Raw genomic sequence first — 12,857 nt, 5'->3', positions numbered from 1 at the left:
GCTAGTCTTGGCCACTTGGCCTTCTTGAGTCTTGGGCTCAATATTAGACTAATAATTGGGTCACTATTAGACTAATAATTGGGCCAAAAAAACAAAAAATTGGATTTAATTAATTAATTAATTAATTTGCTAATTTATTTAGAAAAAAATTAAATAATTTGATTTATCTAATATAAAAAAATTAAATTTTTTTGAAAGATTCGATTCTTGGTTCTTGCCGAACCAAACTTATCGATTCTCGATTCAGATATCTGTTTGAATATTTAACCTAAGAAAAACCACATGATTCGATTCGATTCGATTTCGGATGGGTTCGGACATTTTGCCCAACCCAGTTATAAGTTGGATGACTATCAAAACATCTTTAACTCCCTAGTTTTGCATAGACGATAGTTTAATAAAACAAATTAATCATTTGTTTGATTGATTTAACAGTTAGACAATTACAGAATCCGACATAGCACCTCGGTGACCGGGTAATACGGCTTGCACTCAGTCACCAGACTTGTCTTCTGCTGTAGTTGATGTTAATTTTCATCAGTGGTTCTAGTCAACCGGTCATCGCCTCCGCCCCCTCTTTTAACACACATACAGAGGTGGGTCTTTGTTGGCATCTTTCTTATCGTGGCGTTGACAGCTTGCTGGGTGGTGCTCAATCGCAACTTTTCTTGAAGATTCTTGTTTAATGGAAGTGAGTACCCTTTATTGTTTGTTCTTGATCTATGTTTTGTATTGTGTTAGTTACTAACATTATGTTCAATTTATGGGTTTTATTTATATTGATGTCTTGATTTACTAGAAAGTAAAATCTATGATCTTAAATGAGTTTCTATTTAATGAATGATTAGCTGTGTTAAATTGGTAGATCTAATGCATATTCTGGGTGCGTAAATAAGGTATATTTGATTTTGTTCTGGTTTTGGTTGCTGAAAATTGAACTTGAGTTTAGTCTTGGGTATAGCGTATTGGGCTTGTGGGAGGACTTATTATTAACCTATATTTTCTTGATTAAGTGTGGGAAGAAATTTTTGGGATATAAATATATCTTGCATCTATATATGATATATGGTAGCAGTAGCATGGGGGCATGTTGGGGAGAAAATGATGGAGAGCTAGCAATGTGATAAAATGGGACTTCTTTTGGGTTTTGTTTGGATGGTTGGATGAGAGTCAAAAGCTGTATTTTTAGGTTAGAGTATGAGATTTAGGATGATGAGAGTAAGTATCAGGATAGTTCTAATTGCAAAAGCTTGGAGTAGGATTTTGAAGGTGTAATGGTGATACTTTAGCCCACCATTAACAAACAGTGATGTAGATGAAAAAGGAAGCTCAACTATTTCCATATCAATCCCCTCTCTCTTTAAATATTCCAAATCTCTGTCATCTCCTCCCAACTCTCATCACTTCTAGAAGCGCAAATCTGAGGAAAAACGCTGTTAAATGGAGCTGCCTGTTGGTGATAAAGCGTCAATGGCGATCTGCCTGAAGACTAATTGAAGTCATTTAGCTTTTTTACCATTTTGGTTTGATTATATTTCTAGTATTTTGAAATCTGAAGTCTGAAAACTGTAGTCAATGTCTTTTGTATGAATGTATGTTGGATATTTGTGTACGAGTCATTTTGTATGGATGTATACGATCCAGCTTGAGAGTAGGTATTTGTAGATGAAATTCCTTTCCAATAATTTGAACTTTGTCTTGTAGTTCTTTCTTTATTTGACAATTGCAACTATTAGTTGGGAAGGCTTGTTTGTTAATTCACTAGGTAGTGATGCCGAGACAACTGGTGAATATATTTCATGAGAGAAAACTATATTTTCTGGAATATTGAACTAATATATATATATATATATTCACTTTCATAGTTCTCTATTTCAAAATATCTACATTCTCCCTCATTTTCTTCCTCATTATGCTGTGTCTTTTAAGTTCCATTACTATTTTTGTACATAATATTATTTTCTTGTAATAATATTGGTTTTTGTAGAAAATTTCCTGAGTTCCAATATAATCTTGCATATGTTTCTGAAGAAAATTTCTTTATTAGAATAGCCTTTATACCTTTTTGTCCAAATAATGTAATTATTTGATTATTTTCTAATTTATAATTAGTAGTACTATTTTCCCTAAGTCTTTCTATGAATCCTGTGCAAATTAATAAATTATCCTCAACTCTTTTTATTTGATGTCCTTTGCTTTAATTCCTATTTTAATATCTTTATGTAAATTTTTTGTTCTAGCTAAATAGTCTGATGTAAAATATACTATCCCGCCTTTATTATTCATATCTAATTCTATGCTTCCTAATAATCATTGTTCTATATCTATGAACCTGGTATCATATAAACATACTAATACTTTAGCTCCTAAATTTTCTCTATGAAGCCCTTTTACTCCTATTATTATTAATCCTAAATGAGTCTGTTGAAAATCTTTATTAACGATTTTTTTATAAGATTCTTTTTCTATTAAATCTAGAGATATAACAAGAAATATATCTTTCTCCATAATGTTGATATATTAAAGATTTGCTAAATAAATTTCCTTTTTTATATATGTCTAAAGCTTTTACTAATTTCAGTTTATTCTGTCTAAACATTTCTATTTGTTTTTCTATATCTATTAGAGATTCTAGTCTTATTTTGGATTCTGTTTTTCTGCTTAATGTTCTTAATAAAGGATTACCTAATAATTTACTACTATTGGCTATGATTTGTTTTTCTTTATCCATTATGTATAGGTCCACTTAGTTTTCTTAAATCTACTAGGTTGTTTAGTTTTAACTAAATCTAATTTTTCTAGTTTATTTATTATATTATCTAAATTTTGTCTATTATCTGTCGACTTTTCTTTTTCTAATGCTTTAACTATGCTTTCCAATTTTTTTAAGTTAAAACTAGATTATGTTTCTCTTATATTATTAAATTTTCTTTTTAGTATTTCGGCATTTTGATTTTTAATATATTCTAGATTAGTTTCTAAATTCTTTATATTTTTATTTATATTTTTTTTATAAAATTTATATTTTTTTATTTGAATTGTTCCTTTCTAATTTTTTTCTCTAACTTTACAAGTAAGTCTACAATATTATTTAACTGTTTATCTTCACTATGTAAAGCATGTCTAAACTTATTATCAAAATTACAGATTAGAGAAGCTGCTTCTAAGTTATCTTTTTTTTTTTTTTTTTAATAATTTCCTAAAATTTCTTTTCTCCACCATCCTTGTAAATTCAAAAATTTCGTAATTAAAGTAAGTTCTTTTCATATCTCTCTTGTTTATAATTTTTGTTTACTTTATTATTTTTCGAGTAAGACCTAAAAGGGGAAACACCAAGTAAGCAATTAATTTATTCACAAATATTTTACTTCTATTTCAAAAATATATTTTTAACGCTCTTAGCCTCTTTATTCTAGATTTCATGGCCAAAAGATAGAATAATCCTCTGAGTTAAGTTGGCTAATTTGTGTCCCAATTGTGGGAGTTTGTTAAAGCCTTTTTAAACATGATTAAAATATTTTTGGTTATAGTCTTAAGCCTTCTTTAAAAGGTTATAAAAGAGTTTTAAAAAAATAATAATAAATCTGAAGAAATTAATTTGCTGAACAATAAAGTACTCAAAGGTCATTACAAACATATCGTTTTAAAGTTCTAATATTTTATTCTTTTAAATTACACTACCTTGTTCATTAGAAAGGTTTAACGAATATATTAATACTTGTTTAGAAAACAGAGAAATAGGAAGATTAGGCGTTGTAGGAAGCCATATTTTATCCGTGCTAGATAGAAATAGAGGTGACTCCTTTTTACATATCAAGAAGCAAATCACCGAACTCTCTATCTTTCAGTGTCGGAGTTTTTGAATAAAAGATCCTCAAGATTGTAAAGAAAGACAACAACAAGCAAAGGTTATAAGGGAAAATAATAAAAGAAATTTCAGTAAAATTGTTAGACATTTTTAGCAATTGAACTTTAGTGGCAAAGATAAAATAAATTGGTGGAGAATTTTTTCAAACTTTTTGTCTTCAAAAATTAATTGATAGTAGACTTTTTATTGTTGCTAAGAAAAATTGGTTTTCAAAACTTTTGTAAACTTTTGAAAGATAAATTTTTGAAAGACTTTTTGCTACTAGTCTTTTCTTACAAAACGTATAAAAAGTTTTGAAAGACTTTTTCTTTCTTTGACAAAGACCTTTTTGCTACAGGATTTCTTTTAAAGACTGCAAGACTTTTTCTTACAAAGAATTTATTACAAAAACTGTCAAAATGTGTTTAAATTGATAGTTTTTCTAAAGACTTTTCTTTTCTTACTTGTCATTTGCAGAACTTAAAAATTTACCACCATTAGAATTACCATTAGATAGTGAATTTAAAATAATATAAACAGATGGATGTGAATTAGGATAGGGAGGAATTTATATTCCAAACCAAATAAATATAGTGATAAAAAAGGAAAAAAAAATTGTAGATATGCTAGCGGAAAATACAAGATAAAAGGAAAATATTTATTTAGTTTAGATTATGAAATAATGGCCATCATACATAGTATAGAAAACTTTAAATTATTTTTAAACATTGAATTTATAATTAGGACAGATTGTGAAGCTAATCTAGAATAAGTAGATTTGTATTTTGAGTGTCATAAACCTCTAACTTTGCACTTTTATTAGGCTAGTTTGTTAAAGATGTGAGGTGAATCTATTGCCATAGAGTTCAATGGTTGAGTTCATTCCCAAAACTATGTTTACTAGGTAGAATGCTTCATGCAGCAATTGGGTTTAGGACAGAAAATGGCAACAAGTATAGATGCTCTTTTCAAATACAAGTCTCCAGTTATTTGATGTCAATTTGGAAATTCGCTTCGGGTCCATTTGATTGTAAGGATAGAATTTGGGTGGAAAGAAAATGAATTTCAGGAAATTGAATTGCCTAGAACTTGTTTTACTGGGAATTGACAATTAAATGTGCTTGATTGGTATAATTTTTTACCTGAAAAATGTTGAAATTTTTTATTTTTTGGTATTCATTTGTCTTTGTTTTTCATGATAATTGTCAACTAAAGGGACAAAATTTGTTACAATTGCCCGGGGGTAAAAAAATGTGGTTGGAAATCCAATTCTCACCATTTGGAATGGTGAGAATTGGATTTCCACAAAACCATAGAATTGGCACATGCGTGGAGGGAAGTTGGAAAACAAATTTCATGGAAATTTTAAGCAATCAAACAACACAAATTGGGTGGAAATGGAAAACATTTTCCATGAAAAATCAAGGCTATCAAATATGGCCTTAGTGGTTTAGTTCAATAAATTCGCAAAGCTGCTCTTGCTATAGAAATTCATACAGATATTTTCCTTCTATTTCTTGAGGAGGTTGGTTTCTCAGGTCTTTTCCAAATTATTATTATCAAGAACTAATCTACGGCTAACAATATTTTAAAAACTGCAATTTATTATACATATGAACTAATAAATGAGATCTACAGAAAAGGACAGTTTCTGTGATGACTAATAACAGCCTGTAACAGGTATTTCACCAAAATAATTCAACAGTTTACGTCAATATTCAAATTTGTAGTTTCTATAAATCATTTATAGTAGTTTGGAACTTTGTTTCTTCTATATATTGTGACCAGTTGAATGTATATTGTATTTCTATTGGTGAAATATATTTCAAAACTAAGTCAGTTTATGGAAAATGTTCAAATTTGCAGTTTCCATAGAACAATTTATAAAGACGTCTGTTTGGAATTTTGTTGTATATTGTGAAGTTGAATAGTATCTTGAACCAGTGAATGTGTATGGGCGCATGCATTTAGTTTAGAAGCTAATGAAGAATCATCTCCAGGTTCCCAATTACCACATCTTGAGCTACATGCATGTGCATTGCTCAGAGATCTTGTAAGAGATATTTTTCAATATCTAATATTTGGGAATAAATTTTGGGGAACCAGAGTTTAATCAGAGATTATGAGAATCAGTATTGAGGTCTACCCCAAATCAAACCTTGTTGCTTCAGTTGGTTTGTTTGATCCCACTGACATTCTCAAGATCCTGAGTTTGAGTAGAGCATCAGATAAATTATGAGGATCAGCTTATTGAGCTCTTCCTTCAGCCAAATCACATGAAATTATGAAATTAGAACATGTGAATTTGTAGGTAACAGCTGAATTTTTTAGTCCACTGACATTCTCATACCTGTGTTGATTATTGAGATACTAGTTATAAAATGAGTTAGAAATGTTGCACCAGAGACATGAATTTATTCTCCATAGTAAAAGGAAAATAGTTGAAGGACTAGATGTTGTCCATAGGAAGTTTCCGTATTACATATATATGGAAGTGCTGTCTTTGTTCAAGTACAGCAACGAAAGTACCTCAGTTAGTATGTGAAACCAATGCAACTGTAAAAAGTGAAGGAGATATTTCGAGGTGAATGCCGTTAATATTTTGTGTTGTTGATCTGTACAAGATATAACGAGATACTCCCCAAGACCAAAGATGACCATGGTGTCCTGATCCACAATGTAGGCTTGAATTATTGACAGTGGATGTGGAACTCTTTTGTTCCTGTGATTACATTATGATGTTCCCGAAAGTAGATTCCTAAACAGCCACAGCAAACAGGAGACGTTCTACACCCCTTGTCCTCTGTGATTGTTTGTGTTTACATTTTTCCTGGAGCATCAATGTGAGTTAGGACACACTGGAGTGAGTTAGGAAAATGGTAAAAGAGGACGTGGCAGATTGTGGAATTATAGGGTTTAATTTGACATTTCCATGCTGATTATGTCCAAAGTGTAACGCGATGATTGTAGTATAGCTTTGGGGTGTCGTATCCACAAGGAGAAAGGAAATTAATTAAAGGGTCCTACAAATTAGGATTTTTATTGTGAGTTGTGTAACAGATAATATATCAATTTGAAATGTGTTCAAATGTTAACATATGAATTTACGGGATTTGAATAAAAGTATGAAATAGTGAAGCACCGGAATTCCCTCGATTGGTTCGGATCATTCGACATCAATCATGCATTCATGTACTCAACTAAAGATTTTTTATCAAACTTTAATTGGGGAATATAACATTAAGGCCCAATTTTATTCTATAGTAATTCTAAAATATGGATTTCCTATAACATATACCAACTTTAATCTATTGAAATCGGATTCTAAATCCACCTTATACATCAAGCATAAAATCGTAGAGAATCACACCAATAGATAATTGAAATTGAAATTTAACAATTAGATTAATTTCATGATAGATAAAACATGATTAAATCTATGGGAAATATAGTAAAAGTTAAATCAATCTCACAACAATGCTTGAAATTCAATATTATTCGATGGAAAGAACATGATTAAATCCGTGAAAATCTAATATATATTAAACCAATCTCAAAACATATTTATAAGAATAAGAAATCCAAATCTTGAATTGTTTAGCAATGGAAATCATATTACAAGTATGAGAAATGTTGAAATAATCGATACCAATCGAGTTCCTCCCTTGCTTCACCAGGGATTCCTAGCCTTTCATGGAGTTTCTTCACCCAAGATGAGAGAAAATTGATGTGGAGAGGAAGAATGACGTTCTAGGTCGAGATTAGGGCTTAAAAACATGTGCTAAACAAGTTTCCATAAGTGTTCTCGTCAAAATAGGAATCTAGAATTTCTCCCTCGAAAAATACCCATGCGGCCGCATGGTTATAAGCCATGCGACCGCATAGTTCAACCAAAATGGCCCCAAAATTTCATGGCTTTATAGCCATGCGACCGCATGGTTGTCACCATTTTCTCCGCCGGACAACTTTTAGTATTTTGGCCATAACTTTTCCTCCCAGTGTCCGATTGAGGTGATTCAAGTTGCGTTGGATAGCTAACACAAAGGGATACAACTTTACTTCAGAAGTCATCTTCCAATTCGATCATTTTCCATGTCAAAAATGGGTCTTAACATGAGGCTGAAAATCGGTGCGTAACTTTTTCAATTGTGAATTGATTTGTGTTGATATTATAGTCATATTTCACTTCTTTTGACTTCAAATTACACCCAATTGACTCCTAGCTTTCTTGAATCATCATTCCATCACCCGTCTCATCTATGAATTATTTGCAACTTGGTCCCTGAACTTTCATTTTCTTCCACTTTGCCCCTTTTTTCTCATTTCTTCCAAATTTTAACATTTTTCATTAAATTGCGACCTAGATCAAAACATAAGAGTAATGAGTGCATTTGACATCAAATAATCATACGAATGCAACAATTAAGAGGGAAAAATATCATATTTTACACTCTTATCACATGCAAACCGGAAAAACTTTCCAATAAAATAGGATGCAATTTCATCTAATTGGTTTCTCACTTTTGCACTCAAAGTTTCTGGATTGTTGTTGGTTTAACTTGGTTGGTTGTTTCGCTAGTAACTGCTGAGGGTCATATTTTCGTTTCTATTTGCTGTAGTTAAATTAAAATCAGGTGGCTCTTTGTTTACTTGCTAAGCATATTGGCATCAGCAATGGGTATAGTTAGGACCTTTAATCCTCAGTTTTTTATGAACTTCTATATTTGGAAACCTTACATTCCATTTATGGCATATAATTGTGCATCCTTAATTCATGGGATCAATAGTTATTCTTTTTTGTATATCTCTTTTATTCTCTTTCCTTGTATAAAGACAATAGTTGCTTGTATATATACTAGCACCATATAATTAATAAGGATATAACTTTTCACGAAACTCTGATTGTAGCTCCCGTGATCTAGCTTTATATATCTATTTTCTCTATCTTGCTGTTCTCCAGTCAATAGATCTTGAACAAAAAGAATCCTTCTTTCCATTCAGCGTCTCCCAATGTCATGAACACAACAAATCAAAGAACCTTGATATCTCTCAAGTCCACCCAATTCAACTTCCAATTAAATTAAAGTCATCCAATTGTGTTCTTAGAAAGCACAATTTGATATTTTCCTTGTAGGATATCTGTTGATTATTGAAGACTTTTGGTTTTCTCCACATGATGAAATATGAAGAGTGTTAGAGAGGAAGATGAAGAGTGTTGGAGAGGAAGATGAAGAGATGGATGCATTCACCATCATTATTAGTCATTATTATTCTTCGTAATTGTGTGACTCTTAGTAGTCTTATGCTATCCTATAAATAGGTTTGTCATGTACTCAAATCAAATAATTCATATATAAAAAAAAAAGTTTCTCTCAAAATATACTTTGTTCTGTTCTTATTACTGAACTGATCCGGTCTTGATCGAATCTATCCTTATTTTCGCTGCATACTAAAATCACAATTAGGACAAACATTTGGTATCAGAGCACTCCTGATCTTAAAGGCCTGTGAGAAAGAGGAAAAATGGCAAATTCTACTCTAGCTTCAATGCCTATCCCCATGATGTTTGGAGGCGAAAACTATGAGTATTGGTCTGTCAGAATGAGGGCTTTCTTGATGGCACATGATCTATGGGAGATTGTTGAAGAAGGTTATACTCCACAGGAGTTGGATGCAGACCCTACTGTGAATCAAATGAGGCAAGAGAAGAATCGTAAAATAAAAAATATGAAGGCTCTTACCTTCTTGCACTCTTCTGTCACTGAGACAATTTTTCCCAAGATTGTGGCTGTTACAACAGCAAAAGAGGCTTGGGATAAATTACAAGAAGAGTACAAAGGGTCTGAGCAAGTGAGAGCAGTAAGATTGCAAACTTTGAGCAGAGAATTTGAAAATCTAAGGATGAAGGATGCTGAATCCGTAAAGGACTACTCTTCTAGAGTGGCTAATGTGGTGAATCAGCTTAAATTGAATGGAGAGGACGTACCAGACAAAAGAGTGGTGCAAAAAATGTTGATTACCTTACCCGAGAAGTTTGATGCTGTTACCACGGCTATAGAGCATACAAAGGATCTGTCAAGTCTTTTTTTAACTGAACTTACAGGTGCTTTGTTAGCCTATGAGCAAAGGTTAACGTCAAGATCTGAGGTAATTATTGAAGGAGCTCTTGCGGCAAAGTTTAAACCGCAAAGTTCAAGTGAAGGTGGAGGAAAACAACACCAAGAAGGGAAGAAGAAAGGCAAAGAGACTCATTTTCTCCTTGTATTCATTGTGGAAAAACCAACCATCTTGAGAAGAAGTGTTGGAAGACAAAGCAATGCAAATTTTGCAAGCAAGTGGGCCATATTGAAAAGTTTTGTAGAGCCAAAAAGCAGAATCTAAATCAGCCACAATATCAACAAAGAAATCAAAATCAGCAAGCAGCATTTGCACATGAAAGGAATGGTGAAAACCATTTGTTTGTAGCTGTTCATGGAGCTGAATTGAGTAGCAAGGAAACATGGTTTGTAGACAGTGGTTACACCAATCATATGACCAATATGGAGCAAATTTTTCACAATTTAGACACAAATGTGAAGGCCACGGTGAAAATTGGAAGCGGAGGAGTCCTACCAGCCAAAGGTAAGGGTACCATTGCTATCCAAATAAAGAAAGATACAAGATATATTGATGAAGTACTTTTAGTGCCTGGCTTGGATTCAAATTTACTAAGTGTGGGTCAAATGCTTGAAAAGAAATATGTTGTGCATTTTCGAGATATGAAATGCAAAATTTATGATCCTCATGATGTTGAAATTGCTAGTTTGCCTATGCATAATAGAAGTTTTAGCATTCAATGGCATAGCTTACTTGCAAATATGTCTAGAGTTGATGTGGATGAATCTGATTTGTGGCATAGAAGATATGGTCATTATAATTACAAGTCTTTGTCATATGTGCATTCTCATGGCATGGTGAGAGATTTGCCTAAAATTCATGAATCTGGAGGAGTATGTGAGAGCTGTAGTTTGAGGAAAATGCATAGAGAGTCATTTTCTAATGATGGTGCATGGAGGGCATCTGGAAAATTGCAGCTTGTGCATACTGATATTTGTGGTCCCATGAAAACTCCATCCTTGAGTCATAATTTGTATTTTGTGCTATTCATTGATGACTTTACAAGAATGTGTTGGGTGTACTTCATGAGAAACAAGTCAGATGTGTTCAATGTGTTCAAAAAATTCAAGAATATGGTAGAGGCACAACTGGATGTAAAATTCAGACCTTGAGATCGGATAATGGCAAGGAGTATACATCTACCAACTTCAATCAATTCTGTGAGGATTATGGAGTTCATCGGCAGCTTACCATTCCCTACACTCCGCAACAAAATGGAGTGGCAGAAAGGAAAAATAGATCTGTCATGGAGATGGCCAGATGTATGCTAGCTGAGAAGGGACTTCCAAATTCGTTTTGGGCAGAAGCAGTTTATACTTCCGTTTATTTGCAAAATAGGTTGTCTACAAAAGCTGTGAAAAATATGACACCTATTGAGGCATGGTGTGGAATGAAACCTACAGCCAAGCATCTGAAAGTTTTTGGGTCTTTGTGCTATGTTCATGTCCCAGATCAGAAAAGAAGCAAGTTGGAGCAAAAGGCTGTGAAGGGGATCTTTATTGGCTATAGTTCACAGACAAAGGGCTATAAAATCTATCTTCCAGAAACTGGAAAAGTTGTGATATCCCGTGATGTAAAATTTGATGAAAGTTCTAAGTGGAATTTTAATGAAACCAATACACAGCAATAGGTAGCAGTTTTTCCTCCTATTCCAGTGGAAACTTCAACTCCAACACCAGAAGTTCAGTCTTTCGAGATAGAATCTATCGCACCTACTGCAGAAAATTCTGAATCTTCAAGATCTAGTTCGTCTCCTAGAGGAACCAGATCTTTGAATGAGATTTATCAGAGGTGTAATATGGCAGTGGTTGAACCCAGCAGTTATGAAGAGGCACAACAACATTCTGAATGGGTTGATGCAAAGGAAACTGAAATGGAGATGATTCATAAAAATCAGACTTGGGAGTTAGTACCTCGTCCTGATGAAAGAAAAGTGATTGGAGTGAAGTGGATGTACAAGGCAAAAATGAATCCAAATGGCACAGTGAACAAATACAAAGCAAGGTTAGTTGCTAGAGGATTTGCACAAGAAAGTGGTGTTGATTATTTTGAGACCTTTGCACCGGTTGCAAGGTTTGACACCATCAGATTATTGATTGCACTAGCAGCACAAAAGAAGTGGAAGATACATCAGTTGGATATAAAATCCGCATTTCTCAATGGTGAACTGGAGGAGGATGTTTTTGTTGAACAACCTGAAGGTTTCCAGTCTAGAATCTATCCTGATCATGTATGCAAGCTGAAAAAGGCCTTGTATGGTTTGAAACAGGCGCCAAGAGCTTGGTACAGCAAAATAGATGGTTATCTATGCGCTAAAGGATTCAGGAGGAGTGAAAATGAACATACTCTTTATGTGAAGAGTGATGAAAATTCTGATATCCTAATTCTATCCATGTATGTGGATGATTTACTCATCACAGGAAACAGTAAAAAGCAAATTGATTTGTTTGCTGATAAATTGAAGGAAGAATTTGAGATGACAAATCTTGGAGAGATGAAGTATTTTTTGGGCATTGAGGTTGAGCAAACAGAAAATGGTATTTTCATTTCACAAAAGAAATATGCAAGTGATATCTTGAAGAGGTTCAAGATGCAGCAGTGTAAACCAGTTGATACACCAGTTGCGTTGAACACAAAATTATCCAAAGAAGATGGAGACCAGCCAATCAATGAGAAGGAATATAGGAGTCTTGTTGGAAGTTTACTGTACTTGACAGCAACAAGACCAGATTTGATGTTTGCGGCAAGCTTACTTTCTAGATTCATGAGTAAGCCATCACAAACACATTTTGGAGTTGCCAAAAGAGTCCTTAGGTATATCAAAGGAACAATAAATCATGGCATCTATTTTGCT

The 12,857-nt window shown here is 33.0% G+C and overlaps 1 protein-coding gene across 1 annotated transcript in view; it reads left to right on the top strand.

Annotated features, from left to right (window-relative positions):
* Window positions 1–390: 390 nt before the first annotated feature.
* The window catches only part of LOC111369588 (RPM1-interacting protein 4-like), a 17,340-nt gene continuing 4,873 nt past the window's right edge, over window positions 391–12,857 (top strand). The window contains exon 1 of the mRNA XM_022991172.1: window positions 391–691. Coding sequence (XP_022846940.1) covers window positions 686–691 — 6 coding nt within the window. The 5' untranslated portion in view covers window positions 391–685. The remainder of the gene's footprint in view (window positions 692–12,857) is intronic.

The sequence above is a fragment of the Olea europaea genome, chromosome 20 (genome assembly GCF_002742605.1).
Source record: "Olea europaea var. sylvestris chromosome 20, O_europaea_v1, whole genome shotgun sequence".
In the NCBI taxonomy this organism is placed as follows: domain Eukaryota; kingdom Viridiplantae; phylum Streptophyta; class Magnoliopsida; order Lamiales; family Oleaceae; genus Olea; species Olea europaea.
Note: the sequence above shows the minus strand (reverse complement) of the source record. Positions and strands in the feature narration are given on the sequence as shown.